Source organism: Rhagoletis pomonella, unplaced genomic scaffold, assembly GCF_013731165.1.
Source record: "Rhagoletis pomonella isolate Grant_MI unplaced genomic scaffold, Rhpom_1.0 Rhpom_scaffold_00001, whole genome shotgun sequence".
Taxonomy (NCBI): domain Eukaryota; kingdom Metazoa; phylum Arthropoda; class Insecta; order Diptera; family Tephritidae; genus Rhagoletis; species Rhagoletis pomonella.
This window is the reverse complement of record NW_023458555.1, coordinates 21,254,192-21,281,777: the sequence shown is the minus strand read 5'-3', so window position 1 is coordinate 21,281,777 and position 27,586 is coordinate 21,254,192. Positions and strand designations below refer to the sequence as shown.

Sequence of the window (27,586 nt, the reverse complement as noted above, 5' to 3'; positions counted from 1 at the left end):
AGCCAACTGTGTGTCGGTGAAAAGGTGGGTATGTGTGGATTTGCGTCGTATTTTGTGACTACAAAAATCAACTATGTACCAAATTCGAACTTTTGTGGATTCCACTTCTGTGCATTTTGGAAGAAAAACTGAATCAAATGACTATAACAAGACTGTTTTGAAGTTAATACCATTAAGGGAGCTCTGCAGGGGCCGTAGCATATGATATACAGTCATGCGAAAAATAATAGGGACACGACATTTTGCCTAGTTTTGGCTATTTTTCTTTTGATTGTTTAATGTTTATTTTTTTTTTATATAAAAACACAGCTCATTATCTAACGAATATAAGTCTAAATTTCAGACTTCGAAGAAAAATTAGAAGAATTCAACAAAATTTTATTTTTTATTAAAAATTTTTAGAAAAAAATCTAAGTATCTATGCTGTTTTATAGCGCATTAAATTTTAGCTCAATAAAGTAGAAGTTTCAAGTGGCCAAGAATTCGCGTTTTTTTATTTTTATTTTTTGCGATAGTGTTATTTCTTCCATACAAAAAAAAAAAAAAAACAATTATTCAACTTACCAAAAATAAACGCGACTTCGTAATGAAAAGTTTGTTGTTGTTGTGAGATTTTGTTGAATTTTTCTAATTTTTCAACAAAGTTTGAATTTTAGGCTTATATGGTTTTGTGTTAAATAATGAGCTGAATTTTTGTAAAAAAAAAAATAATATACATTAAAAGAAGCAAAATAGTCAAAACTGTTCAAAATGGCGTGCCCCTTTCAATTATACCAAACACAGAACTTTACTTTCCGTGAAATCAATGCTCGTTTTGTTAACGATTATTCCTATTCCGTATCCTTATTGGACGTTGTTGTTGTAGAATACAAATTCGCTTTTGGAGAGTGATGCTGGAGTGACAGTCCTTTACCAGGTATAAATTTGGGTCGTTTCGGTTACGTCGATCCGACTGTCCTGGGAGCGATCCTTCTTGGATCAAGATGCTTTCCGACGTTTGTGATCCATTCGCTTCAACGATTTCATTCCGTTTCAAAAGCGATTCGCAGATGGAAGTTCTCTGCATTTAATTTCTCGCCGGTGAGTTATGAGGAACCAAAGCATCGAGTCTCTTTTTGCATTCAACCTTTTCCGGGTTGTTTAAAGCAGTTCAGTAATACATGTTCAGCTGCCTAGCGATCTCATATATGCTTGTATGGCGTTCTTGTTGAAGCATTTTTTTAATGATGGACAACCACAGCGAGCTGCACCTTCGAAACATCGAAATTTCCAGAACGAAGGCAATCGAAAGATTCCCGAGCGGCTCCTTCTGACACAGCATCCTCAACATAAACAGCACAGAATTTTTAACCTGCATGCAAATAAATAAAATTTATTTTAAAATTAAACAATGAAACTAAATATTTTTATTACGTTTTACTTGCCACAATAAAATAACATTTTCAATTTCTTTTTAGTTTATATTTTTAATTGAAGTTAAACATTGCGTTTTATTATTCATTATCGTTTTGTATCTTCATACAATTATCATCATTTAGTATATATCAATAATAATATATTGTATATGTATGTAGGTAGAGAATGGATTGAAGATCGTAAATTGTAAACACTTAAGGTTACGCATTCAAAGTCACTTAAGTAAAATATATGTTTGTATGATGTATACGTTTATATGCATGTAAGTTTTATGTATAAGTTTGTTGGTGTAACTTTTTACTTTAATATACGACAAAATAGATTTTTCTTGTTACTATTCTTCACACGATTTGCTTGCTCGCATGTTTTGTTTAGCTCTCAAATAAAAAAAAAATCAAACAAATTTTCTCTCATACGACCCACCGTTCTAAATTGCAACCAGAGGCATTCAAGCATACATATATACTCTAGTAGTAATGAATCACTGATTAGCAAAACAAGATATATGAAAAAAATGACTGCTTGACAATGGTCAAAAGGTAAATCTATGCTATCGGAACGAGTTGGATGGATGTCTGACCAAAGAGTGCCACGGAGACGGCAGTTCTAAAATAAAATAAAAAAAACAGTAACATACGTAACTCAAATCTTTTACGAATTTTTAATTATGAAATTACCAAATCGATAATCAATTTCTCTCTGTACTGGATGTCAATTCCTGGAAAAATGTACAATTCTGTTGATAACATTTGAGAACTATCCTTTTTTCAAGTTGAGAAACACAATTTTTGAGGCTTTAGTTGAGCTTGCAATGCTTCTATAAGTAGTAAAGGTCATGTTAAAAGCAAGGTTGTCCAATGAACGAATACCGTCACAACTTTAATTTAATTTTGTTTTGCGAAGGCAACGGAATTGTTTGATGTCAAAAATAGTTTTTCCTAAATGTGGTACAATTGGCAAGATGGCATATGTCTGCAGTGTGACATATAGCTATGCATAATTTTGATAAGTATCTGTATTTATGTTATGACAGATTAATGGCATGCCATAATTATACTCTGGTTACATGTATGTATGTGCGTATGTTTAAGTTACGACCTACATACAGTGGTGGCCACATAATTAAAGACATTCAATAAGCAAATCAAAGCCGAGACAGACTAATTTGCAGAACGAGCAAAGCTGAACTTTTTCTGACTTCCACGCAAATCCATGAGCAATAAAGGGTAAACTACAAAAACATATCCACAAGGACCATTATGCCTGGTGCACACATGTAGTATAGAAATTTCAATATCAATATTGTAGTTTGCCTTTGCTACGTAGCAACTACAATGATTTGTAGTATAAAAGTGACACACGTGTGGTATAGATCGTAATACCATACTACGAGTGACGAGAGACACCCTAGCATTCGACACCGATTATTTGATGGGGAACTGGGTGGATGCATTGCAAGCAAAAATCCGCAAACAGGAATTTAAAACGTTGCATTCACTTTGCACGGGAACATGCCGAATAGCCTCAGAATTTTAGATTAACATCGAAGAATCCAAATCTAACTTATTTGGATCGGATGTGAAAAAAGTATGTGTCGGATAACAGAGCGAATGGATCAAAATCTGTACAAAGATATATGGATGAACAAATTGAAGGCAATTTTCCGACGAGAATGTGCCTGCTGCATTCATTTTTATGCAGGATAACGATCCAAGACATACGGCTAGAAGCATCAAAGCTTGGTTTCCTGCAGGAAAGTGGTTTGGATTGGCCCGCTCGAAGTACTGATCTTAACCCGATTGAAAATCACTGGGCAGTTGTCGAGAGCTTAAACAAAAAGAAAAAAAATTTGAACGCGTCCCTAGTTATATGACCACCACTGAGATATTAATGTTTTGGTTGTGACAAATGTACATATGTACATATATACCATGGCCACTGATTATGGCCTGACATAAGATACCTCTGATTGCAGTTTTAGACATTTTTCCTTTAGTGATTTTAATTTTTTCATGAATGCACTGAATGAAGCAAGAAAACGACAACAAATTCGGACATTTTCAATTTAAAAAAAAAATGTTAATGGTGAGATCTGGCCGAATGGTGAAATATATTGCGCGGAGAGCACAAATTCACTCTTCAAATGCCCCAAACGGGAGTCATATGCAATTTAAAAAAAACAAAAAAAATGTTAAATGTTAAAGAAGTACAAATCTAGCTTCGCTTCATACTTCAGCAAATGCATTCAATCAGGTTTAAGTTGGCGTATGAGAATCTCCGTCTTAATAGCCTTTGATTTTCATTCCGTTGCTGCTGATATTTTAATGTTTTCCTTTTTCTCTATATTTCTCTCGCTTAGTCTTTATGCATTCTTCATTCCCTCAAAACGTTGCCCTAAAGTGTACACACTTATCTATGTATATCATATATTTATGTTGTATATTTTTTACTTGTTCAGTATCTTCTATAACACGACGACGACGACGACTATAAGTTAAAAGTACAAGAAATATGGAGTAAATGTAAGATTTTAATACGAGTAATAGTTTTTTGTTTGATTTTCTTATCGTTTTTGTGTTTTTTTGTTTTCTTTCATAATAAGTAATAATAATAAACGTTCAAAGTGGAATACGATGACACTGTGCTGTCGGCACTGGCACTACTCTCGCAACAACACGGCTGCTTTAATGTTGCGCTGCCGATCAACAAAGCGCATACAAATACGAATACGAGATCAAAAAACACGTTAATAGCTTTCTGCGTTGCAGTCGCTCGAATTGTTTGTAGCACTAGTACAACTGCAATGGCCATCACCACACAATTGCGGGGCTCAAATTCGAATTGGCATTGGGGTCGTCGTGATCGCTGCTGCCACCGTCACAATTCGTAGGTGATGTTGTTGAGATGGTCGCGCGTTTTGCGCGCCTTAAAGGGTGCCGAGAAATGCTCGAAAGCCGTCTCAGCAGTAAAGGAAGAGGAGCGCAAACGCCGATGTGGCTGCGAGGAACGGGTTGTTTGTGCGCCGGAGCTACGCGAACGCTGATATGGTGGCCGCGCAAAGCTGGTGCTGTACGGCGCATGTGAGCTATGTCCGCCACCAAAGCAACGCATTGCAGCACAAATTAGTGTGCACCAGCGCCACGAGGAGAACGTGTAGAAATGTGGCGCCCCTTTGGGTAGCAAATGTTGGCGACTGTGATGTAGATAGGGATTGTAGTTGGAGCGGAAAGAGCTGTCACTGCTGTGTCCGCTATCAATGCTGCTGCTATTTTGCAGTAGTGACATCCGAAAAATGTTGCCATTATTGGCATTGCTGTTGTTGCCATTGGCATTGGTGTTGTTGTCATTGCAATAGGCATCCTCATCAAAGTCGAAATTGTTAGTTAACGCAGCTGCAGCGGATCCACCACTGCCAAAAGCTTCATCATGCTCATAGTCACGATCAATGGAGACCGCTGGTGTGATTATCATGAATTGGCTATACTTGGTGCGATATGAGCGATTGCTGGTGCCATGACGATTGGAACTGCTGTTATTGCTTGTGGGCGGCGGTGGCAGCTGAGGCAATATATGCGATGAGGACGACTGTTGGTGTTGCAGTTGCGCTTGGTTGGCAATTGAGTTAAGTAGGGTTTGATTGGTGTCCACTGAGGAGAAAGAATTGCTGGAAGAGAGCGGAGAAATATCGCCATTGTGGCCCAGCATATCGCTGTTGGCAACGGTTGTGATAATACCCGCCGTCTGGCTGATGAACGTGCCAGCCGGTGAAGGCTGTGTGGTGGTCACCAGCTGGTGATGTTGTGAGTGATGATGATACTGCAGTTGCAGTGGCAGTGAGTGCTGCTGTTGCAATTTCGGATGCGAGTGCTGGTGCGTGTGCGGATGCGCGTGTTGTGTTGCTGTTGTTGTTATCGAATTGTGGTGTTTTTGTTGCTGTTGAGGTTGCTGATGTTGCAATTGCTGCTGCTGTTGTTGTTGCTGTTGCTGTTGCAGCTGCGGATGTTGGTGTTGCTGTTGTGCAGGCGAAGTAGTGGTGGGCGTCGAACCAACTGATGGCCATCATCTCGATTCCTCATTGCCGCTACTGCTGTCATCAGGCTTAACGATTTGATAAGTAATCAAGTACTCGGGATAGGCCTAGAGTAGAAAGAAAGTAAAGGCATGTAATGAAAAAATATGTCTCTTAGATGCTGTGCATTTTTCACTTGCCTGCTCTCCTCTATACACTACATATTCAGCGAAATGTAGCCCACCGGCTGATGGTCGACCAATAACCGAATGATGTCCTGGCGGTGCGTGTGCCATTTTCATTGCGCTGTACTGCAAGAATGATTTGCCCAGTGCTACGCGACACAGAAGCAGTTGTCTGCAAAATGAAATGCAAATTTTGGAAAAATCATATCGAATAATTTCTACGATTTTAAGATGTTGAGAGCTTCAGATATGTATTAATATATGTATAACTGAAACATATGTAGATGTATTTTGCGAATGATTTCAATCGCCCCATGTCAAAATTTGTTTGACGGTTAGCCAGCTTAGGGCTTTTTAACATTTTTTTTCTTATTCGAAAGCCCAACTCTGTAGCGTTTTTTATTTAGCGAGGGATCAGTCGCACTATTTGGATTCATTGCCCTCTTCTAAGCATTTGTGCGTAGAGGGCAAAGAGAAGGTAACCTTTTTCGGTAGAAACGAAAACGCCATAAATGAAAAATCGTTTTACTCCACTCACGAATTGGATTACAATCGGCTCGGAACAAGTGTTTTACTCGCTTAAATTCAACTTAAACTCACCTTGGGCAAACATAACAAGACTTGTCCTTGTGCGATGGACAACCAATCCCTCCACCAATGCCATACACATATTGATTGCTTTTCGAGCTGTGCTCAGCAAAATAAATACCCGCACCAAACATTCCGCCAATATAGGCGTGACGCTCATCGAAGCCCTTCTGCACGATTGCGTTGATGAAAGGACTGCCGTGGAAAAGCATACGCTCATTGGCTTGTATGGAGTTCTCCTCGGCCACTTCATGACGACGATGTGCGTAACGCTCCCAAAGTTTGCGATTCTGTACCTTTTGAACCTGAAAAAATATTATTTTTAATAAATCGAAAATATTGTTAAACTTTCATGACTTACGCGTATAATATTGTAGCGTGTGAAGTAGCCGCCCGCTTGGCCATTGTCTCTATGCTCACGTATGGTAGCCTGCATTTCTTCTTCAACAGCGACAAATTCCTTATCGTCTGGCAAGAGATCCACTAATAGAGTACCTGGATTGACATTGTTGCCAATGCCTGTATAGTTTTAAGAGCGCAATACTTGTCATTAGAATATATCAAAATAAATATTTTGCACACTGTCTTACCTGTGGTGGCGCGCAGCTGCGCAATACCTTTCAATATTTTATGTCTAAACCCATACGCAGACACGCCCACTTGCTTCAAATCCTCATGACTCATTTCGGCTAGTATTTCCAACGTGATTTGTTCACGCTCAAAGAGATCTATCAAATGCTCCAACTGTTGGCTGCACAAGAAGCTGGCCACATTGGTAATGGAATCGGGATCGGGCACCTCTTCGCCGCTGGTCATATCACCAGAGTTCGCTTCAGCGCCTTGCGCAGGACTAATGCGCGTTGACAGCGGCAACGGCACCGGTACACTAAGCGTCATCGAGGCACCAGAAGGCAGTGTTACGGTCTCAGTAGTTGGTGAAAGTACATTGCAGGCTGCCGCAGCGGCAGTCAGGCAAGTAGCGGCAGCGGCGGCTGCAGATGTACTCGCTGCTGCGCCCGCAGCAGCAGTTGGTGCCGGTGAAGGTGAATTGCTGACCAGCGATTGCTGCGAGGAGCTAAGTGTCGAGTCGCCCAAGGATGTTGTCATTGCATCCTGCAATAGGCATTTCACATCATCCGCAGTCGCCAACTCGATTGGTGTTTGGCCCTCCTGATTCTTCATGTATGGATCTGCGCCGTGTGCAAGCAGCAGCGCGCACAATTGTGTGCGGCCCTTTTGCGCGGCCTCATGCAGCGGCGTAAAGCCCCACTTATCGGTGGCATTCACCACAGTCTTGTGTTTAATTAAGAGCGCCGCTATGTCCAGATGCCCGTAGGAGGAGGCATTATGCAGCGGTATCAAGCCGCCTTTGTCTTGTGCATTGACATCGGCGCCATTATCCAACAGATACTCAGCGACTTCGTAGTTATTGTAGCCAGCCGCCAGATGCAGTGGTGTGGAATTGCGTCCTTGTGCGTCACGACAGTTGATCGTCTCCGGTGTAACAAGGCGTTGTACGCGCGCCAAGTTACCCTTCTTAGCGGCATCCAGCAGCGCTGAGTTGCCACGCAACAGCTCCGCTACGTCATGATCGGACTCTTTAACCAAATCAGCTGGCGTGGCACCATCGCGATTCTTCTTCGACGGATCGGCGCCATGTTTCAACAACAATTTCACAATGTCATATTTGCCTTTGGCCGCCGCCTCATGCAGCGGTGTAAATTTCCACAAATCGGACACGTTCACATTCGCGCCATGCTTCACCAGCAACTCCGTGACCTCGTAATGGCCGTACGAACAAGCGTTGTGTAGTGGAACTAGTCCACCCTTGTCGGCGGCATGCACTTCTGCGCCGTGCTCCAACAAAAATTCTACGACTGGCACACGATTGAAGCCGGCGGCGAAGTGCAGCGGCGTGGAGTGACGTCCATCCAGGTCGCGGCAATTCACTGTATGCGGATTGGCGAGCACAATGCGACGCACCGTGTCCAAATCGCCCGCTTTAGCGGCTTCCAATAGATGTGTTTCCGTATCTGGCGGATCCTTAAGTATCTTCAACACAGCGTCGGAGGCTAGCTGTGCTGCAGTGTAGCCCTCCAGCGAAATGATAGTTGCATCTACGGAATACGAAAGCAATAGACGCACGGCCTGTTCATCCCTGGCGCACTTGTGCAATGCGGTCTGACCCAGACCATCCAACGCATTCACTTTGGCGCCATTCTTCAGAAGCGTGTCCATCACATCGTAAAGCAAGTGCTCGGCTGTCAGATGTAGAGGTGTGAGGAAGGCCTTGTTCTTCTCGTTCAACAACGCACCTTTGCGTATAAGTATTTCTGTTATCTGCTTGCGTTTGGGATCAATTGAAATGGCGGCGGCGTGTAGCGGTGTGTCGCCCGTATATGGATGCACAAAGTTGACAGTTTCGGAGGAGAGGAATTTTTTGAGGCGCGCTATGTCACCCTTTTTGCATGCGTCCAGCACACAATGCCCTTTGAATTCATCTGCAAGACATACAATAAAACTTCATTTGTAACTGTTAATTTAACTAAAACCAACTCAGGAAACTTACACGTAATGCGTTCACGTAATTCTCGTGTTGGCGCCGAATCGATTGCCGACTTATTGTGGCAATTGAGCAGCGTCGGGTCGGCGCCTTTGCTCAGCAACAAACTGCATACCTCGATACGGCTTTTCGATGCTGCCTCATGCAATGGCGTAAACGCCCATAAATCGTTCGCATTTACATTGGCACCCGCTTTGATCAGCAGCTTGGTCACCTCAAAGTGTCCATACGAGCAGGCGTTGTGCAGCGGCACTAAACCACCCTTGTCCTTGGCGTGCACGTCCGCACCATTCGCCGATAGAATCTCCACAATACCGATGCGATTATAACCAGCCGCCAAGTGTAGCGGTGTCGAGCGTCTACCATCACTGGCATGACAATTCACATTCAATGGTGTGAGCAATGCCAGTAAGCGATCTTCTGCACCAGAGCGTGACGCTTCCAATAGCTCATCCTTGCGATACTCGCCAGTGAGTACAGGTCGTGTATTATCGTCGGCCAATTCCAGTGGCGTCTTCTGCTCTGAATTGCGTATATTCGGATTGGCACCATGCTGCAGCAATGCTATGCAAACGTCCACTTTGCCTTTGCTGGCCGCCTCGTGCAGCGGTGTGTAATTCCAATTGTCTGTTGTATTGGGACTTGCGCCAGCCTTTAGCAGTAATCGTACGACCTCAGCATGCCCAAATGAGCAGGCATTATGTAGCGGATGTAGACCACCCTCGTCACATGCTTGTATGGAAGCGCCACTATTCAGTAGAAACTCGACTACCTCGCGGCGACCATAGCCTAAAAGGGGAAGCGCAGGAAAAGAATGCATAAGTTATTAGTTGAGCATAACAAAAATATTACCTCAGAATATCTAAGTATACCGTATATACATATATACTATGTAGTATGTATGCATGTACATTAGACCGTACCACCCTAAAGTATTTTTGCAAGGCAACTTCGCAAAAAATTTGCTTGACCGATTCTATGGGTCGCCTTTTTACATTTTTTTATGACGCCCAAATTTGGCCAAAAACAATTTTTTTATGGTTCTACTGGAATAATGGAATACCTGATTTTTGACGAGCTTTTATTTACTGACATTAGGGTGAACTGAGATTTGGTGGTTAAGTACGAGTCAATGTATTTTGGAGCAAAAAAAACGTTTTCCTTGAGACAAGAACTCGACATGTATGTATATGTTTACAACACACTGTGACTCAGGGGTTTTACAGCGTATTTTTGCTCTGGTTCAGTCTAATGTACATATGTGCTACTTATGTAAATTACAAAAATAAGCTAACCAGCAATAGTGTCCACCTCACATAATAACTATTGAACAACGGTGAACTGGACAAAAGCCAGCAACGCCGCTAACGTAAAAGTCAAGAGAATGTAGTGAAGGGGGATTGCCGTTTACAGGGTCACAAAATAAAGCTGTGTAACCAAGTTAAATGGGGTCATCGAGTGTTGGCAGTTTTGTCTTTTCTGTACACAATGCGCCAGGTAAATACGGCAATGGGTGAACAAGGATACTGTTACATACAGTTGTCTACAAATCTTTTGCATTGTGTTGGCTAGAAAGAGGATTAATTAAGGTCAGCGTGTAGAGTTGGTTGCTCGTAAAAATTAACGTATTCTATGTTGTTCACTTTTATCTTATTATGTATACTTATGGAAAATTATTACGAAACTTTTTAGACCTTATGGGATTTAGAAAGCACATACACACATACACATGTTTACCCATATGAAAAATTAAGCAACGTTTATTAGAATAGTCTATGCAGGGTATGAAAGTTAATTTAAGTCACCTTTCTTTAAATGTGTTTCCAAATATGTATTCAGCAGGACGCGACGCACCTATGCGTCCCAAATTCTAAACAAAAACTCATTTTGTAACTTTGCCTTGAACCTCAAAGAAACGTAACTAAAAAGACACTTGTGACTGCCAGGAAGGAAAAGTTATTGCTAAACCTAGTAGTCAATACTGGTAGTGTTGTCTTAATTGGAAGAGCCACAGCAGATGCAGCTGGTGAGTTAACTTTTTGCGGGCACGCTATTTGATTATGACCTCTGCTCATAAATATGACGTCCTCTCTTTGCTTTAGAAATTCTATGTCAACTTTAGCGAGTACTCGGAGCACATACCTTTCGAACGCTGGTTGCAAGTTACAACGCTTCGTCATGTAGCGAGAACTATGTTCACTGTAAACTAAGAAAAGTCCTTAAAAATGGATCCAATGAAAAATGACAAAATTTGGGCGCCATATTGGATTCGCCATTTTGACTTTAAAAAATCTGACATCAGATTTGAAATCAGCGACCTCGAAAACCCCCCATGAGTTTTTGGTGAAAAGGAATAAATTGTGAAATTTATTCGCCATATTGTATCCGCCATTTTGAATCTCAAAAATCTTACATTATATTCGAAATCAGCGTCCTCGAAAAATACGAAGTTTCAAATTACTTTGGTTACTTCTCGACTTTTCGTTTCCGAGAATTTCGCCTTCTTGGGAATCAGAATTAACACCGGTAATAATGTCTAGCTAGGATTTCCATTGAGAATCACTAATTTTGGTTGACAAGCTAGGATTACGATGTATTGTGGAACGATTTTCAGACAAGGAATGACGCAAAATGGTTCCACAATACAACAAGTGCTACTTTGGACTGACTAGAGATTCGAACTTTTCCCGCTCAAGAGCTGTTATTCGGGAGATCAAATCCTGTTTAGATTTGTAAACCCTACTAATCATTGTTCGTCCCTGGACAACTCCTTGTTTCAGGGTTGCTGAAGACTCCAGCCGAACCTCACTTCGGTTATATGCAACTCTTCTGGTGCATGCTTCCAAAGGCTCCAACTCAGGCAGTCCGCAGGTTCACACGTGTGAGAGATAACCAGCTGCTCTTGGCTCCCAACACCGCCATTTCCATGCGTGACAATTCCTGCCCTTTTCTGGTTCCGCTTATGACAATGTTCTGACCTGCGCACAATTTTGGAGTGTATAAGTTACCACTCCGCCCCATGCTGCAGTGCCTTGCGGCCGCACTCGTTGACTCGACAACTGGTTAATCAGTGTAAACAGAGAGAGTGGGAAGAGCACCTGAAGAGCGAGAAACCTCTATTCATCCGTACGGCGCGGTCCAACCAGACGAAGCGCTGCTTCCAAGTGGAGTTTTTACTCGTTGATCGCGCTTCGTCGGACCTAAAGTGCATCCTTCGATGGGTACAGCTAAGCGTAGAATGATCAGAAAGCCACAAAAACTGGCAAAAAACACAGTGGAACTCGCACTATTACCAGAGGCAAGGTTTAGGCGACCATTCGAAAGGCGAAAGCCATTTGTCCTGACGAATAATGCATGCTTATGCTGAAAAAAATGGGTGCGCCGGAGGTAGCATGCCTCACCAAGATTCACAATTTGTCTAGGTATGGAAATGAGGGAGGGTAGTCCCACTACTATAGCCGTGCTGGTCTTGTTGGCTGGTAAGTATATTGTCGTCCGGTAGTTCTCCATTCCCCAGTATTAAAGATACTCGGGGCAGTGCCGTCCCGTACTTTACGTACCACTTGACACCCTCAGAATGGACCTTGAAAGCCGAGCCGATCATAAAGCTGATTCCAAACGGCGCGAACCAAGATTTCGTACTGCAGAGGGGTTACAAAAATCAGCGCTGAATTTCGCGCGAGCAACTAGCGCAGCCCTCTCTCCCACGAAAGTCACGACAACCATCTTTACTACCGGTTCGAAAAAGGTCAGGCTGCAGTGGGACTTCCGGTCGATCGCACCAATTCCGATTTTGAATAACCTGAGGATCCTAGGGTCTACTGGATTTGGATAGCGAAGCGCAGATGCTTCTGGTAAGGGAGCAACACATTACGCTAGCAAGCAGTTTATACTCGGCTGCAAACAATGTCGGAACCAGAAAAGACACTTGCTGGAGGCAGACTCTTCTCTTAGGGGCATCAGAAGACTTGTCCACGAATTGAAGGACGAGGTGTAGGACTAACTGCAACGACCACTGGAGCCGACCCTGTACAGTGAGGTGGTAAGCGGCATTCAGAGAGAGAACGTTATCATGTCCACTAACTCTCGCTCCGTAAATGTCGTAATTGGTGTTCAATCGGTGGGGTGCAATAAGGCCATACGCAATAAAGCCATATTGGAAATAAAACCATATTTTTTTTGGTAATAAGGCCATAAATTCGATATGGCTTTATTTCCAATTACAATTGGTAATTAGGCCATATGGCTTTATTTCGCTTTAAAATTTGTATATTTCTTTTATTTAAACAATGGAAAAAGTTCGCAACAAAACAACTAAACCGCCTTTAACTACAACGTCACCTTAAACATGCAATTACTCTCCTTCGCGTCCAGCCGCGCCGCGCTCCGCCGTTAACCGCCGGGGACGCGGTGGTCGCGAGCGCGGCGCGACCGTGCGCGGCGCGACCGTGCGTGGCGCGGTGCGGGGAGCCAGCAAATGTGCACCCGCCAGGTTATGCACTCGCAAAATTAAAACTTACCTGAGTACATATATTTATTTTCCAATATCCAATCAATTTAAATAATTCAGTATCAATTTCAAGAGGGCGTCACACACATCATTTGGGCGTAATGTTCTCTACGGCGAAAAATTCAGATTCGCCGGTAACACCGCCTTATTAATTCGCCTTGAGAGTGTCATTTCAGAATATGGCTTATTTCTCATTTGCAAAATTTTTTGTATGGCTTTATTTCTCTTTCTGATTGGAAATAAAGCCATATGGCTTTATTGCCTAAAAATATGGCTTTATTGCCATATGGCTTTATTGCGTATGGCCTTATTCAATCACTACCAGACCATTACAGACAAAGAGCTTAAGCAGCCGCGAAAGACCCCGTAAATCTGGAAAATTTATGTGCTGGCTACTGCAAGTATCAAACTTATATCCGGTTTGTGAAGGTGCCCCCACGGCACCAACAACTTGCCCCAATCAACTAAGACCACGCTGTCTTTAGTGCGAGTAGCCGATTTAGGCAGGGCTTTACAACAGCCACACACAAGCGGTTTAAACTAGGGCTGGGAAGATGTTTTGAATATCCGGATAATCCGGATACCTGATTAACGTATATTAACCGGAATTCAAAATTAACGAATATTAACCGGATATCCGGATAGCAAAACTAACTGATATTAAGCGGATATCTGGATCAGAACAGGATATCTGGATAAAAACCGGATAATCTGGGGGTATATGTAATCTGTATTGCGATTCGAAACTCAATGCGATTCGAAAGGCGACACGGAATAATTAAAGGTAAATTTGCAAAGTCTAAAATAGGCACCGAGAATCCGATAAGGCCAAAATAATACGAAATATTTTAATAAAGATCGAAACCCCCGGATTCATATTGCTTTAAACACGTAAAATGTTATATTCAAAGTTTTGCAAAATACTCGAATGAAATGGCTATAACACGTTTTTTTCCGCTCCTGTCAAATTTCTAAAAATGGACTAAGCACGCTAAGCTAGCGCTATGTATGTATGAATAAAGAGCTTTTGAAATAAAAGGCAGGTCTTCAATCACGAAAAATCGCGAAATTTGTGATAGTAAATTTTGCAATTGGAGAGTGCATCCAACAACCTCTCCCTTATGAGTCATAAAAAAAACGTGTACCTGCTTAACGTAATTTCTTCAGTTCCAAAATACGGCTGCAGCAAAAGTATCTAACACCTTCCAAGCGTTCATTTAGAGTGCGAGTTAAGTTTCTTTTTGTTTTTTTTTATTTAAGTTTTTTTTTTAGATACTGCCGAGATGCGTTGCCACAAATTAGTCATCGCCTTCAAGCGACTTGGCAATGGTTCACTGCAGTGGTTAAGCTTAGCGCCATGGGTAAAACGTGATAACTGAATGTTATTTGGAAAAAATAACAACAATAAATAAACGAAGCAATACCGCACCAGTATACTCGCAACATACATATTTAAGTACATATGAACATTTGTTGGTTTTATGGTTGAGCCAATTTTGTGTGTTTTAAAATTTTCTGCTTTACGCTTAAAAATTTTTGCTTTTGTTTATCTATTGTACAATATTTAAAATTGAAATTCGTTCACTTTTGTTATTCGGCTAGCGTTTCAAATGAGTTTCACTGTTTGTTAGTAACCACAACAATGCTACTTAGCTAGCCTACTATCAGCTATTATACTTAGCAATAACAGCAACTACAACGTGCAAGCAAGGTCAGTGGTAGTTGCGCGGTAATGACTATGTATATCGTTGGCCACTATCTTTTATTATATTTTATACTAGCCATACATTTGTACATGCTACATATGTACATACTTCTGTATGTACAGTGGTCGACAAGTGACAAGTTTTCACAATTCACTTTTTTTGTTATTTAATTTTAATTATTATTTTTTCATAAAAAATATAAATCATTCCTTAACAAAACCCGCGTCAATCCAAGTTTCAAACTGTGTGCAATAATAAAAAATGGTTGCAAATGGCTAAAAATTACCGTTGATTATTTAGATTTTTTTTTGTGGGAGATGTTAGTTTTTTTCCATTGAAAAAAAAAATTGTTTAATCGTTATATGGAAGCAAAAAGAAAATCAAAAAAATCAACAGTAATTTTTAGCGAGTTGAAACTTGCACTTTATTATGCTAGAATTTTATGGACTACAAAACTGCATACGCAAAATATTTCAAAGAATTAAATAGCTCGAAATTTCTACGAAAGTTTGTTGAATTTTTTTTAACGCATAATGCACAAAGTTTGAAACTAAAATTTGAAGGGTTTTTATTAAAGAATTAACTATATTTTGATAAAAATAACTAACATTATTTAAATAACAAAAAAAAATATGTAAAAACTTCTCAATATGTGGTGCGGTTACACAATTTTTACGACCACTGTACATATGTATGTACATACATACATAAATACACTAATTGTTTGCTCTGGTTTTGCTTATTCTCAAAGAAATGTATTGTTAACGTCTCTAGATAATAATTTATATACGGATATATAATTTATACATATGTATATACATTTGTATGTATGTATGTATGCATGCAAGTATCGGTACAATAAAAAAAGTTAAAGAATATACATGTGTACATATGGATGTAATATATGTACATACATTTTTAAATATAATTTATCATTAGTAGAAACTGGCCAATATACATTTTAACATTGGCAAATTCTACGAAAGGTGATTCAGATTGAAGCACGTATTTTTTTGTTTTTATTTTAAAATAAATTTAATACGAAATCCATATGGTCGTTAGTCTGAATTTTCGTTGGACGAATTGAAATAAAGAAATATCTTGAAGTAATTAGCCTTCGATGGGATGGACCAGCTGAATTGGAATAACAAATGAGAGACCTGCCTCATATATGTATAGTACATACAGTGACTCAAACAAATGACCACGTGTTGATTTTTTATATTTGTAATGTTTTTCGAGCTAAGTATTTGTTATTTTTTTATAAAAATGCCGTCCAAGCTTTAACCAAAATTATATTAATCACAGTTTCAAACTTTAGAAAAATTTAAAAAGTGCAAGTTTTAAACCGCTGAAAATCCCGTTGATTTTTGATACTTTTTTTAATATAACCAAGAATTTCTTAATAAACAAAGTGCACTTGTTATATAAACAAGTAATTTTTAAGCAAAAAACAAAACTGACCTCAATTCTCATATAAAAATGTAGGGATACCGTTATTTTTTCATGATCCAATAATTAAGTCGGTTAAAAAAACCGCAAAAACAGTCTCAAAAAAATAAAAATTCTCAAAAATCAAACGTTGAAGCTTGCACTTCACTAAACTAAAATTGTATGTTCTATAAAACTATACATATCCAAAAATGTTCTAAAGATTCAGATTAAAAAGTTGAAATTTTGATGAAAATTTGTCGAATTTTCCTAAATTTTGTATAAACTTTGAAACTGTGATTTATATGGTTTTGGTTAAAGCTTGGATGGTATTTTTATAAAAATAAAATAGCAAAAAAATTTAGCCCGAAAAACATTACGAATATTTAAACAAAAATCAACACGTGGTCATTTGTTTGAGTCACTGTACATACAGACGTATGTATTTGGTGTCTACTTGGCACTGCTGCAAGAAATTTACTACTTTTTTTTTGTATGGCTTGTAGTTCGGCGAAGCCCCAGAAAACCTACCTCTAGGTTAACCCCCATAAGTAGATGAATTGCCAAACTCCACATTAAAAGTAAATTCAACAATAATTCATTAATTTATACGCGCGCTCAGACTAGAAGACAAACCACGGCAGTTATTTTGTACCAATAACCCATTATAAAAAATATACAAATGTGTCTAAATGTAGCAATCGCGTGACACTGCCTTTACGTCGCACAAGAAGTGGATCAAATCATTTGTGACCCCATGTTGCTCCACTACCACTGCCTCCACGGTAACCCACCACTTGAGCAATGCGCCGATGCCTCCAAAACACCCAAGCAGCCTTCTCGGCTCATCGGAGCTCACCCGACCAATATAACTCGCAAATTACCGCTAACCGCTAGGTAGCAACCTCAACAGCGGCAAGCACAACAAGTGCCAGGTCGACAACCCCACGTATCCCTCGCCACTCCAATCACGACCGCATTCCAAAGGCACATGAAGATATAACAATTCTACTTCAACAGCATGAAATATTGCTCGCCGCCATCCAAGAGAAGAAGTTACACAGTAACTCAACGAATCTACACGAACTTGAAGGACAAGGTCCAACACTACGTACAACAACCACTGGGCCTGAGACTGTGCTGACTGGCAATTAACAGCATTCACAGGGAGATTGTTTCCACCTACACAGACTTTCGTCCTGTAAATGCCGTCATGAGATTCCAACCACACCCTGTAGGTGATAGTGAACTTCAACTGCCGCGCAACTCTGGCCCAATTAGGGTCTCCATATTGTAGGCATCTCAACACCTATCTATCCAGTCTCGACCGCAACATACCAAAAAATGGTCCAGCATGTGAAGATTCCCGACCCGGTCGAAACGAAACGTTTCTTAGGCCTACCGTTAGTTGAGCTTGGTGACAATTACTGAAGGACCATCCCATCTAGACAGGGCTAAGTAACCCGTACTAACAACCACAATGGAGGAGAAAGATGGTGAGATCAAAGAGTGGTGGACAGCCTGAAAATGTAAGAGCCCTGCTCATGCCACCTTGCTCTTATTCTACCTGGCGATGTCACTGCAGACTCCGAAAACAGAGAGGGAGTGATTGATATCGATCTCATCCAATGTTAGAAGCAGGTACACATAGGCAGCCATGAGCCCATTGCGATACCTTAATAGATTCTTCCTAGAAGTCAAACCAATTCGTCATTCTTGTGAAATATTCAAACTTATAGATTACTAGTCGTGTTCACTCCGGCCAGACATAATAAAATACTGATGGAGAGAATGTGAAAGGGGTCCTCGCCAATGTGGGACAGTGAGATCGATTACAATGTCAGAAGACTTTCGACCGTAGTAGCCCGTAACAACCCCGATTACATGTCGGAAGAGTGACAAAGATCTTCTTCCATCTCATTTACGTCAGATGTTTCGTGCTATCCTACATCTGGGCTTTTAAAGACCATCTTCTATACTAGAGCTCTCGATTTTGTTCGCACATTTTCAAACAGCCCGGGTATATGAGCAGCGAGTACTCGCACACTTGTTCAATGCTCATTACTCGAAAATTTTCGAGCATGAGCTCGAGCAATTCGAGTTTTTTCGAGTAACTTGAGCAATGTTTTTTTTTATTATATTGACATTTTTGGTAGCAACTTTTTAAATTTTTCAATTTATTGATATATAATGCAAAGATTGTTACATTGGTATTTAATAATATAATTTATTTAACATGAATTAGAAGGCAGCTGCTGACAAATACAATTTACAAATTTTCTTTTGTTTATGAAATTGTTCAAAAACTCGAAAATTTTGAACAAACGTTTGATCAGTTGAGCAATGAACGAGTTTCGAGCGAGTATCGAGCTACTCTCATTGCTCGATACCCGGGTATCTACACCTTTTCCAACAGTATTTCAGAAAAACACAAATGTATTTCAGAAAAGGCCAAATGTATTTCAGAAAACCTCAAATGTATTTCAGAAAATCTCAAATGTATTTCAGAAAAACCCAAATGTATTTCAGAAAAGCTCAAATGTATTTCAGAAAAACGCAAATGTATTTCAGAAAACCTCAAATGTATTTCAGAAAAGCGCAAATGTATTTCAGAAAAACACAAATGTATTTCAGAAAAACGCAATTGTATTTCAGAAAAGGCCAAATGTATTTCAGAAAACCTCAAATGTATTTCAGAAAAACGCAAATGTATTTGAAAAAAATATTTTTAGAATACAGCTATGCTTTTCTGAAATACATTTGTGTTTTTCTGAAATACATTTGAGCTTTTCTGAAATACATTTGGGTTTTTCTGTTTGCCCGCAAACATATTCTGAGCGTTCAGAATATATGAGTCCGAAAGGTGTCCTAGGTAGGTAAGAAATATGAGTTTCAAAAACAAAAAATTTTTTACTCTTATATGAATCTTTTAGGATTCATATATGAGCCAAGTTATGAGCCAGCACCTTGTGCCAATATAAAAACAATAAAGATTTGAAATTTATATCTAAACTTGTTTATACAGAAATTGAAAATAATTAGAAAACAAAAAATGAACAAAATTTTGCTTCAGCTGCTGCTATTGAATGCATGTTGGAATGTGTATATGCATGTAAGTATGTATGTATGTCATTTGCAAGGACTTTTTGCGGAATGCCTTTGCAAATATAGTGAGTTGAATAAGACTCAAAGACCAATCTAAAATAAGAGTCCGAATGTAGCAATTTATGAGGCCGATAAGGGTCTCAAAAATAGTCATATATGAGGCCAAAACTTGTTTTAAAAGAGTCCAAAATGAGCCGTATATGAGGCCAATAAGAGTCCAATATGACTCATATTGAGGCTCATTTGATGTATGAATTTAAGCTCATATAAGTCGACATTCGTAGGAAGGGAAACACACTCATATCGGACTCTTAAATGAGCTCATTATGAGCGTAATTGCTCCGAAATAGGACTCCTTAAAGACTCATTTATGACTCCAAATGTTTGCTGGGATTTGACCTTTTCTGAAATACATTTGCGTTTTTCTGAAATACATTTGAGGTTTTCTGAAATACATTTGGCCTTTTCTGAAATACAATTGCGCTTTTCTGAAATACATTTGTGTTTTTCTGAAATACATTTGCGCTTTTCTGAAATACATTTGAGGTTTTCTGAAATACGTTTGGCCTTTTCTGAAATACATTTGTGTTTTTCTGAAATACTGTTGGAAAAGGTGTAGAGCTCTATTCTATACCCCTATTCGATAAAGTTATTTTCCAGCCATAGTTTGCACGGTGATAACAGGATATCCGGACTGAGAGCATAAAACGCTGCAGACTGCCCACAACATGAAACTAAGGTTGAGTTAAAGCTTTTGCAAATGTATCTCAAACCAAACATATTTAAAGAACGAAAGCCAAATTGTCAAATTGTACTCTTGCCGTACAACAATGACTCGAAAAACTAGCTTGTTACAGCTAAAATCCCAAGTCCCTCTGTGCAAAAAAAGCGGGTTACAGACAGTGCGATGAAAGTCTGACGTCGAGAAGCAGTAGTAACAACGTACAACCGAGAAATTTTGAGCTCGAATTTAAATCCTGCTTATACAACTTGTCAACTGGGGTTAAATGGGCATTTAGATATCATCTCCCAACCTCTTCGCATAGCTAAGAGACTAACTACCCGGAAAAAGCTGGTATGACGAAGAGTGCCTTGTCGCTGTTACACCAAAGAAATACGCAGCAGATTTTAGCTAAGCGAGCAACAATTTTGCCATAAAATAAGAATGGTTTTAAGAACGGCGCTAGCTCCTGCCGAAATTATTAAGGAAATCTGGTAACAGACGTCCTGAGCACATGGTATGAAGTCCGTTGCAGTTTAATTGTAAAATTATCGTGTGGAGTTGAACTAATGAGGGTTATTTTTTCTAAGCGCGGTCGAAAGCCGCCAATGCGACAAGGTGTTCTGCGCAAAAATACTGTGGTCAGTGTAGCCGAAGTTGGACTGATGAGGGTTATTTTTTTTAAGCGCGGTCGAAGGCCGCCGACGCGACAAGGTGTTCTGCACAAAAATACTGTGGATGTCGTAACTCGAGTTTGCCTTTTCTCTGTCAATATGGTACTTATACCCAGTTTTTGTTACCGATGATATCGATGTCATCGGCATCATTCCCACGACAGCCGGTTCTACGTACCGGAATGACTCGGGTTTTACCCGACCAAGGGCTGTTGTTTCGGCGAACCAACCCCGTCTTGATCGGCGATACCCACCAATCATTATTCGTCCATGGAGCAATACCTTGCAGCCGGATTGCTCCGCATCCTTCTTCTCCGGGCGGGCGTAGAGCCCAACCCCGGACCTGAAATTTACTTCTGCTGTGTTTGCCAGAATCGACTCCACCCGAACTCCACTTCGGTTAGGTGCCACTCCTGCAACGGATGGAGTCACCTAAGAACCTGCTCTGGCCTTAGGTCTCACCGGGAGTGGACCACAAACTTTGTGGCTCCCTGTTGCTGAAGCCAAATGGCACAATCAGCCTCCACGGCTACCCACTCGCGTTATGCACGGGTGCGACCTAGCACCCGAAGAGCCTGCACGGACCCCAGAAGCTCCCCTGAGCAACAGCAAACCTGCCAACACACCCCACCCACACAACCTACCGGCCGGTCCCACTCGCGAGCGCGAGCCAACCAGCAGCTACTGGTTGCCCACACCATCTGCTCCGTGTGCCAGAACAGAATATACCGGAATGTGACATCAGTCAAATGCAACACATGCCTTAGCTGGTGCCACTTCCGGCTATGTTCTGGTCTACGCACCACACGCGAGTGGACTACCAACTATAGCGCCCCTTGCTGTAGTGCTCCGCCGGCGCAGACAACAACGCCCACATCGCAGCCACCTACCATCAGGCAGCAACAGCAACTGCGTCAGGCGCAACAGGCCCAAGGTAGGCCCCACACTTCCCTCACTCCCCGTATCGCGACCAGCCTCCCAAGGCATACGAACGTACTCCAACTCAACTTCAACGGACTCCAGAGCAAGATTGAGGAGATAGCAGTCTTCATGGGTCGGCACGGCATATTGATAGCTGCGGTCCAAGAAACGAAGTTGCACAGCAACTCAACTTTGTTGGGTTGCGCCGCCTACAATGTGCTCCGTAAAGATCGCGAGCGAGATAATGGTGGAGGATTAGCGTTCATTCTACACAACACAGTGCAGTATCGGCTAATCGAAGAAGACATCGACTCAAGGGACACTACCCTAGAATGTCAGGGCATAACTGTCCGGTCAGACGACGTCGAGCTCGAAATATTTAACGTGTACATACCCCCTGTCACCTGCTGCCCGGCTGGATATCTCCCTGACATAGGTGCGCTACTCAGAGGCGAAAACCGACTGGTAGTAAGTGACTTCAATGCGCACCACGATCTTTGGCATTCAAGCCTGGCCAATGATCGGAGGGGAAACATTTTGGCTGAGCAGATAGACGATTCGACATTCTGCACCATGAACGACGACGCCCCCACCAGGATTGTGGGTAGCTGCAGCAGCTCGCCAGACCTAACAATTGCTAGCGCTGGTCTGATAAATAGCATATCATGGCGACCTATGCTTTCGTTAGCATCAGACCATCTGCCCATAATCATCTCGATCAATAAGCCCACCGACTTTGCTCCCGCGGATCACTGAACCTACACCAACTTTAACAAAGCTGATTGGAACGGCTTCGCGGAAGTTACCGAGAGCAGCTTCGCCGCCCTCCCCACACCCACAGACGTACATGCTGGCGAACGCCAGTTCCGCAGGGTAGTCACTGCCGCAGCAGCTCGCTTCATACCGTACGGACGCATCGCGGAAGTCCGCCCAAATTTCCCGGCTGAAGCAGCTGTACTAGCAAATGAGCGTGACCACCTACGCCAGGTCGACCCCGGGGACCCTCGCTTGAGGGACCTTAATTTGGAGATTCGGCAACTGGTAAATCAACATAAGCGGAAAAAGTGGGAAGAGCACTTGAAGGCCTGTAACTTCACCTCTGGTGTGAGTAAGCTCTGGTCAACCGTGAGGTCCTTGTCCAACCCGACGAAGCGTGATGACAGAGTGGAAATCTCATTCGAAGGTCACGCCTCATCGGACCCGAAGAAATGCGCGAACTATTTTAGTCGGCAATTCACACTGCATCCTTCGGTAGACAAGGCCAAACGTCGAGTGACCAGGAGGCTGCACAAACTGCCCAAAAACAGTGCACCACTTGTTTTCACCAGCGGTGAAGTGAAGGGGGCCATCGGGAAGGCAAAAGCCTCCAAAGCCATTGGACCCGACGGAATCTGTATGCTGATGTTGAAACATTTGGGGCCCGTGGGAGTAGCATACCTCACGGAGGTCCTCAATTTGTCTATGACCACTCTCATCATTCCTGATGTGTGGAAATCAGGGAGAGTGGTTCCACTGCTGAAACCGGGGAAGCCCGCCAACAGAGGAGACTCTTATCGCCCGATAACGCTCCTTTCCCCGGTCGCGAAGGCACTTGAGGGCCTGCTGCTCCCATACTTCACCTGCCACCTAACCCCAGCGAAACATCAGCATGGCTTCCGTAAAGTGCACAGCACAACAACAGCACTTAACGCCATAAACACCCAGATAACTCGTGGCCTTGTCGTTGGACTTGTCAAAGGCGTTTGACACCGTCTGCCATTCCACGCTGCTAGAAGCCATTGAGGCCTCCTCTCTCCCACAGGGACTGAAGCGATGGTCGGCGAATTATATGAGTGGTCGACAATCATCAGTAATCTTCAGAGATCAAACCTCGAAACCAAAAAGAATAAAACAAGGGGTTCCACAAGGTGGTGTTCTCTCCCCCTTACTCTTTAACTTCTACATCTCGAAACTCCCCCAGCCTCCTGAAGGAGTTTCCCTGATCTCGTACGCTGATGATTGTTCGATTTTGGCGTCCGGGAATGGAATTGATGACCTCTGCTCAAAAGTAAACGGTTATCTCTGCAGCCTTTCTCGCTTCTTCACTGCAAGGAGCCTAACCCTCTCCCCAACGAAATCAACGGCGACCCTCTTCACCACATGGACGAAGGAGGTCAAGCTAGAATTAGGCATTCACGTCGACGGCACACCTATACCGACGGTGAACAACCCAAAAATTTTAGGGGTTACCTTTGATAGCCTGCTCTCCTTCTCCGCGCACACAACCGCAGTTGTCAACAAAGTACAGAGCCGCAACAAGGTCCTCAAGTCGCTCGCCGGCAGCACTTGGGGCAAAGACAAAGAAACGTTGCTGGCAACATACAAGGCAATTGGCCGGCCGGTTCTAAATTATGCAGCGCCTGTTTGGTCACCGGGGACTAGTTGGACGCAGTGGACGAAGCTACAGACTTGTCAGAACGCCGCACTCCGGACAGCGACTGGGTGCCTTCTGATGACGCCTGAGCACCACCTACACAGCGAGGCCCAAGTGCTCCCCGTAAGGGAACACAATAAAATGCTCAGTAAGCAGTTTCTGGTGGGGTGTCACAGAAGCGAACACCCTAACAGACCACTGCTGGAGGAGGAGCCTCCGCCCAGGCACGTCAGGGGGCACCTATTCGTGTACAAGGACGCAGTCCAGACCTACACAGACCAACCACTGGACCCAATGACGCACAGACAAGCGATTAACGACATTCATAGGGAGTCAGTCTCCACCTACCTCGACTCCAGGCCTAGGAATGTCGTTATCGGAGCCCAATCACCACCTGTGGAAGAGACGTAGCTTCAATTACCTAGAGAGACCCGCGTTACTCTGGCTCAGTTACGGTCTGGATATTGTAGCCGCCTAAACAGCTACCTGTCCAGACTCGACCCAAAAATCCAAATGAGTGCCCGGCATGTGGAGACCCCCCCCACGACACCAACCACCTCTTCACATGCCAGCTCAATCCGACTCAACTAACACGCCTCTCCCTTTGGTCCGAACCCATCGAAACAGCTCGTTTCCTGGGCCTACCGTTAGTTGAGCTCGACGATAATGATTGAAAAGTTGACCCGAAACAGGCGGGGCTTAGTAGTGCCGCTACAACAACAACATGTCATCGGCATAAGAAATCAAATTAAACAGCAAAAAATTTTACCGAGAGATAAGCAAAATAATATGAATCTATACTAAATGCACAGATACTATGTAACTAAGTACATATGTATATAATTTTAAAATATTTTTCTATAGTTATACACTCAAACATTACACAACGCTAAAAGAAGCAATGTATCGCATCGACATAACTGAAAACTCACTTGATTTTGCTTAAACTAAACAAACCTGCAAATAAAGACGTAGTTAAAGAGAAAGAGCACATAAAATTTCACAAATTTACAACTTTTGCTGGAAACTAAGTTAGTAGTTAACGAAACTACACCAAACAGCCGAGTTCAGGCGATTGAAAAGCGCAAGAAATTAAAATAAAAGTAAAAATGAAAGGAAATAACTAAATACAGTGCAATAAAAAATAAAGCGTGCTTGTAAAATACCGCCAAACACTTTACTTTCAGTTGATTTGCATTTTTGTATGTTTTTGGATCCAACAGCAGCAGCAACAACAACAATACTAAACGCATGCAAAGAGTGAAACCTCAAATGTATGTGAACTTCAATTGTAGCTCAGTATGCAGCAAGCGTGCCAGTTGTTGTTGTGGATTTTTGTTGTTGCACACAATTGGAATATAAAATAATAGCGAAAAAAGTACTGGCTAAAAACAATAACAGAAATGAATAAGATTAGTAGTCTCTGTCGGATTTTAATTGAAAAGGAGTTCTATGGTCTTTGGGAAATTGAAAAGGACTTGTATGCAAATATACGCAGCTTTAGATAAAAAATATGTGGTGTAGCCGTCTAAACAAAACGCGACATAAAAGCATCAAATATAGTACAAGTTTCTATAGTTCGGTAAATACTTCCACCAAGTAAGCACTAGTGTAAACCCAAACAAAATTTAAAATAAGCTCAAAATTTTGAGCCTTGACTGAAATATAAACGTACATACATACACATACATATCAAGGAAATCAATTTATGGCAAATGATTAGGCGCTGAGATTAGAATGACTCGCCGCTTGAGAGCGCTTTGATTGCCATCGAGGCATACAAGAAATTTGATGTTCATACATATAGATATATATTGTTAAACTTAATGCAAGCATGAAATGGGCACATCGTTGGCGCCGTCGATGAGGTAAATAAAACAATGATAGTTAGGACAAGTCGAAAGACGTCAGCGCTAGCTAACAACAATATTGAATGCAAAACAAAATAAAGCTAAAATAGAGCAAAATGGAACAGCAATAGCGAAAGCAGAAGCAAGGACCAATGCACCAAGCTCCTTGCAGCTTCAGTCGTCACTAGCAACACACATTCATACGTACATATGCACATAAAAAAACGTTCCCTCCCCCTTGAATCCACTCACTATTCATACATTTATGCATAGCGTTCAGTCACTCCCTTGCCCTTGTGACAACAACCCCACCCTTGGTACCGGATTCCACCCGCAACCCGAAATGCAGCACATGTGTTCCGCAAGCAAACTGGGTCAAAGCAAAACGTTTGTATTGTAGACGCAATCACAGCCGCAGAGGCAACATACAGCGCGTCAGTCGCATGCCCCAGTGATTCAAGGACGAATTAAGTTAAGGACGCTTATACCTAGCTAGTATGTATGTTTATTTGTATGAGCGTCGTTTACGTTGTCATGTTTGTGTATGTGTATGTTGACTTGCATGCTGCATCAGCAATAGTAGCAGCAGCAGGAGCGTCATCAGTGCAACATAACCAACAAGCATCCTTAAACCACCCAATTTTTCTATGCAATTATCAGTAGGTATACATACATACATATGTAGAGAATAATTAAAATACGCACTCACCTGCTGCAAAGTGAAGAGGTGTCGACTTTCGTCCAGCGGTGTCGCGCGCATTCACAGTTTGTGTTGTAATGAGCTTCTTTACCTTTGCAATGTCACCCGTCTTACATGCTTCGAAAAGCTCTCGCAATGGATCATTGGCCATTGCCGCATCGAGGTTTACATTGAGTATTGCGCGACTGCGACTCGACATTTTGGAATGACTGCAGTGCCTAGGTGCGTCTAAAGTACGAATACAATTGCAATGATTGTGATGCTAAATTATTACTTTAGACAATATGCAGTCGTCTGAAAATCACCAGTCCAACAGCAACAGCCGCAGAGCAAAAACAATGTACTTGTTTAGCAACTAATAACTTTTCCAGCTTTGTGAACTTAAAAACTTTGTAGATACATCGGTATGTACATACCCGTATGTTGTTATATACAATGTCGTTCCTGTGGCAATCAACGCAGTATGTAGATCCAGAATGCTTACTGCTCCACACCTTTTTCTTTGTATCCGTGACTGCAGCCACTTTCCAACCAGAGAAACACAATCCTTCACTTGCCTTTTTATGACTTTCTTTCGTTGTCTACCCTTTTGTATGCGAACTTTCCCCAACCACACTGCGAAAACACTTTTTCTTTGCACTTTTTGCAGTTAAACACGGCCTCGCCCGTTTTCCAATGAAAATTATAAATTTTATTAGATTTTCTACAATAAAATCGATAAGATTTTCATTTTTCACAATTTTTTAGCAACTGCAGCACAAAATGGATAACATTTCTACCGATTAGTCGAACGT

General features: G+C 41.7%; 1 protein-coding gene across 1 annotated transcript; it reads right to left on the bottom strand.

The window, feature by feature from the left end:
• Positions 1 to 1,781: 1,781 nt before the first annotated feature.
• Positions 1,782 to 27,586, bottom strand: LOC118740787 (poly [ADP-ribose] polymerase tankyrase). Its single transcript, XM_036472477.1, is given in 8 exon segments — positions 1,782 to 5,553; positions 5,626 to 5,782; positions 6,211 to 6,503; positions 6,560 to 6,717; positions 6,789 to 8,699; positions 8,768 to 9,550; positions 26,802 to 27,086; positions 27,209 to 27,586. Coding segments are annotated over 7 exon segments (4,752 nt in total). The 5' UTR covers positions 26,992 to 27,086; positions 27,209 to 27,586; the 3' UTR covers positions 1,782 to 4,293.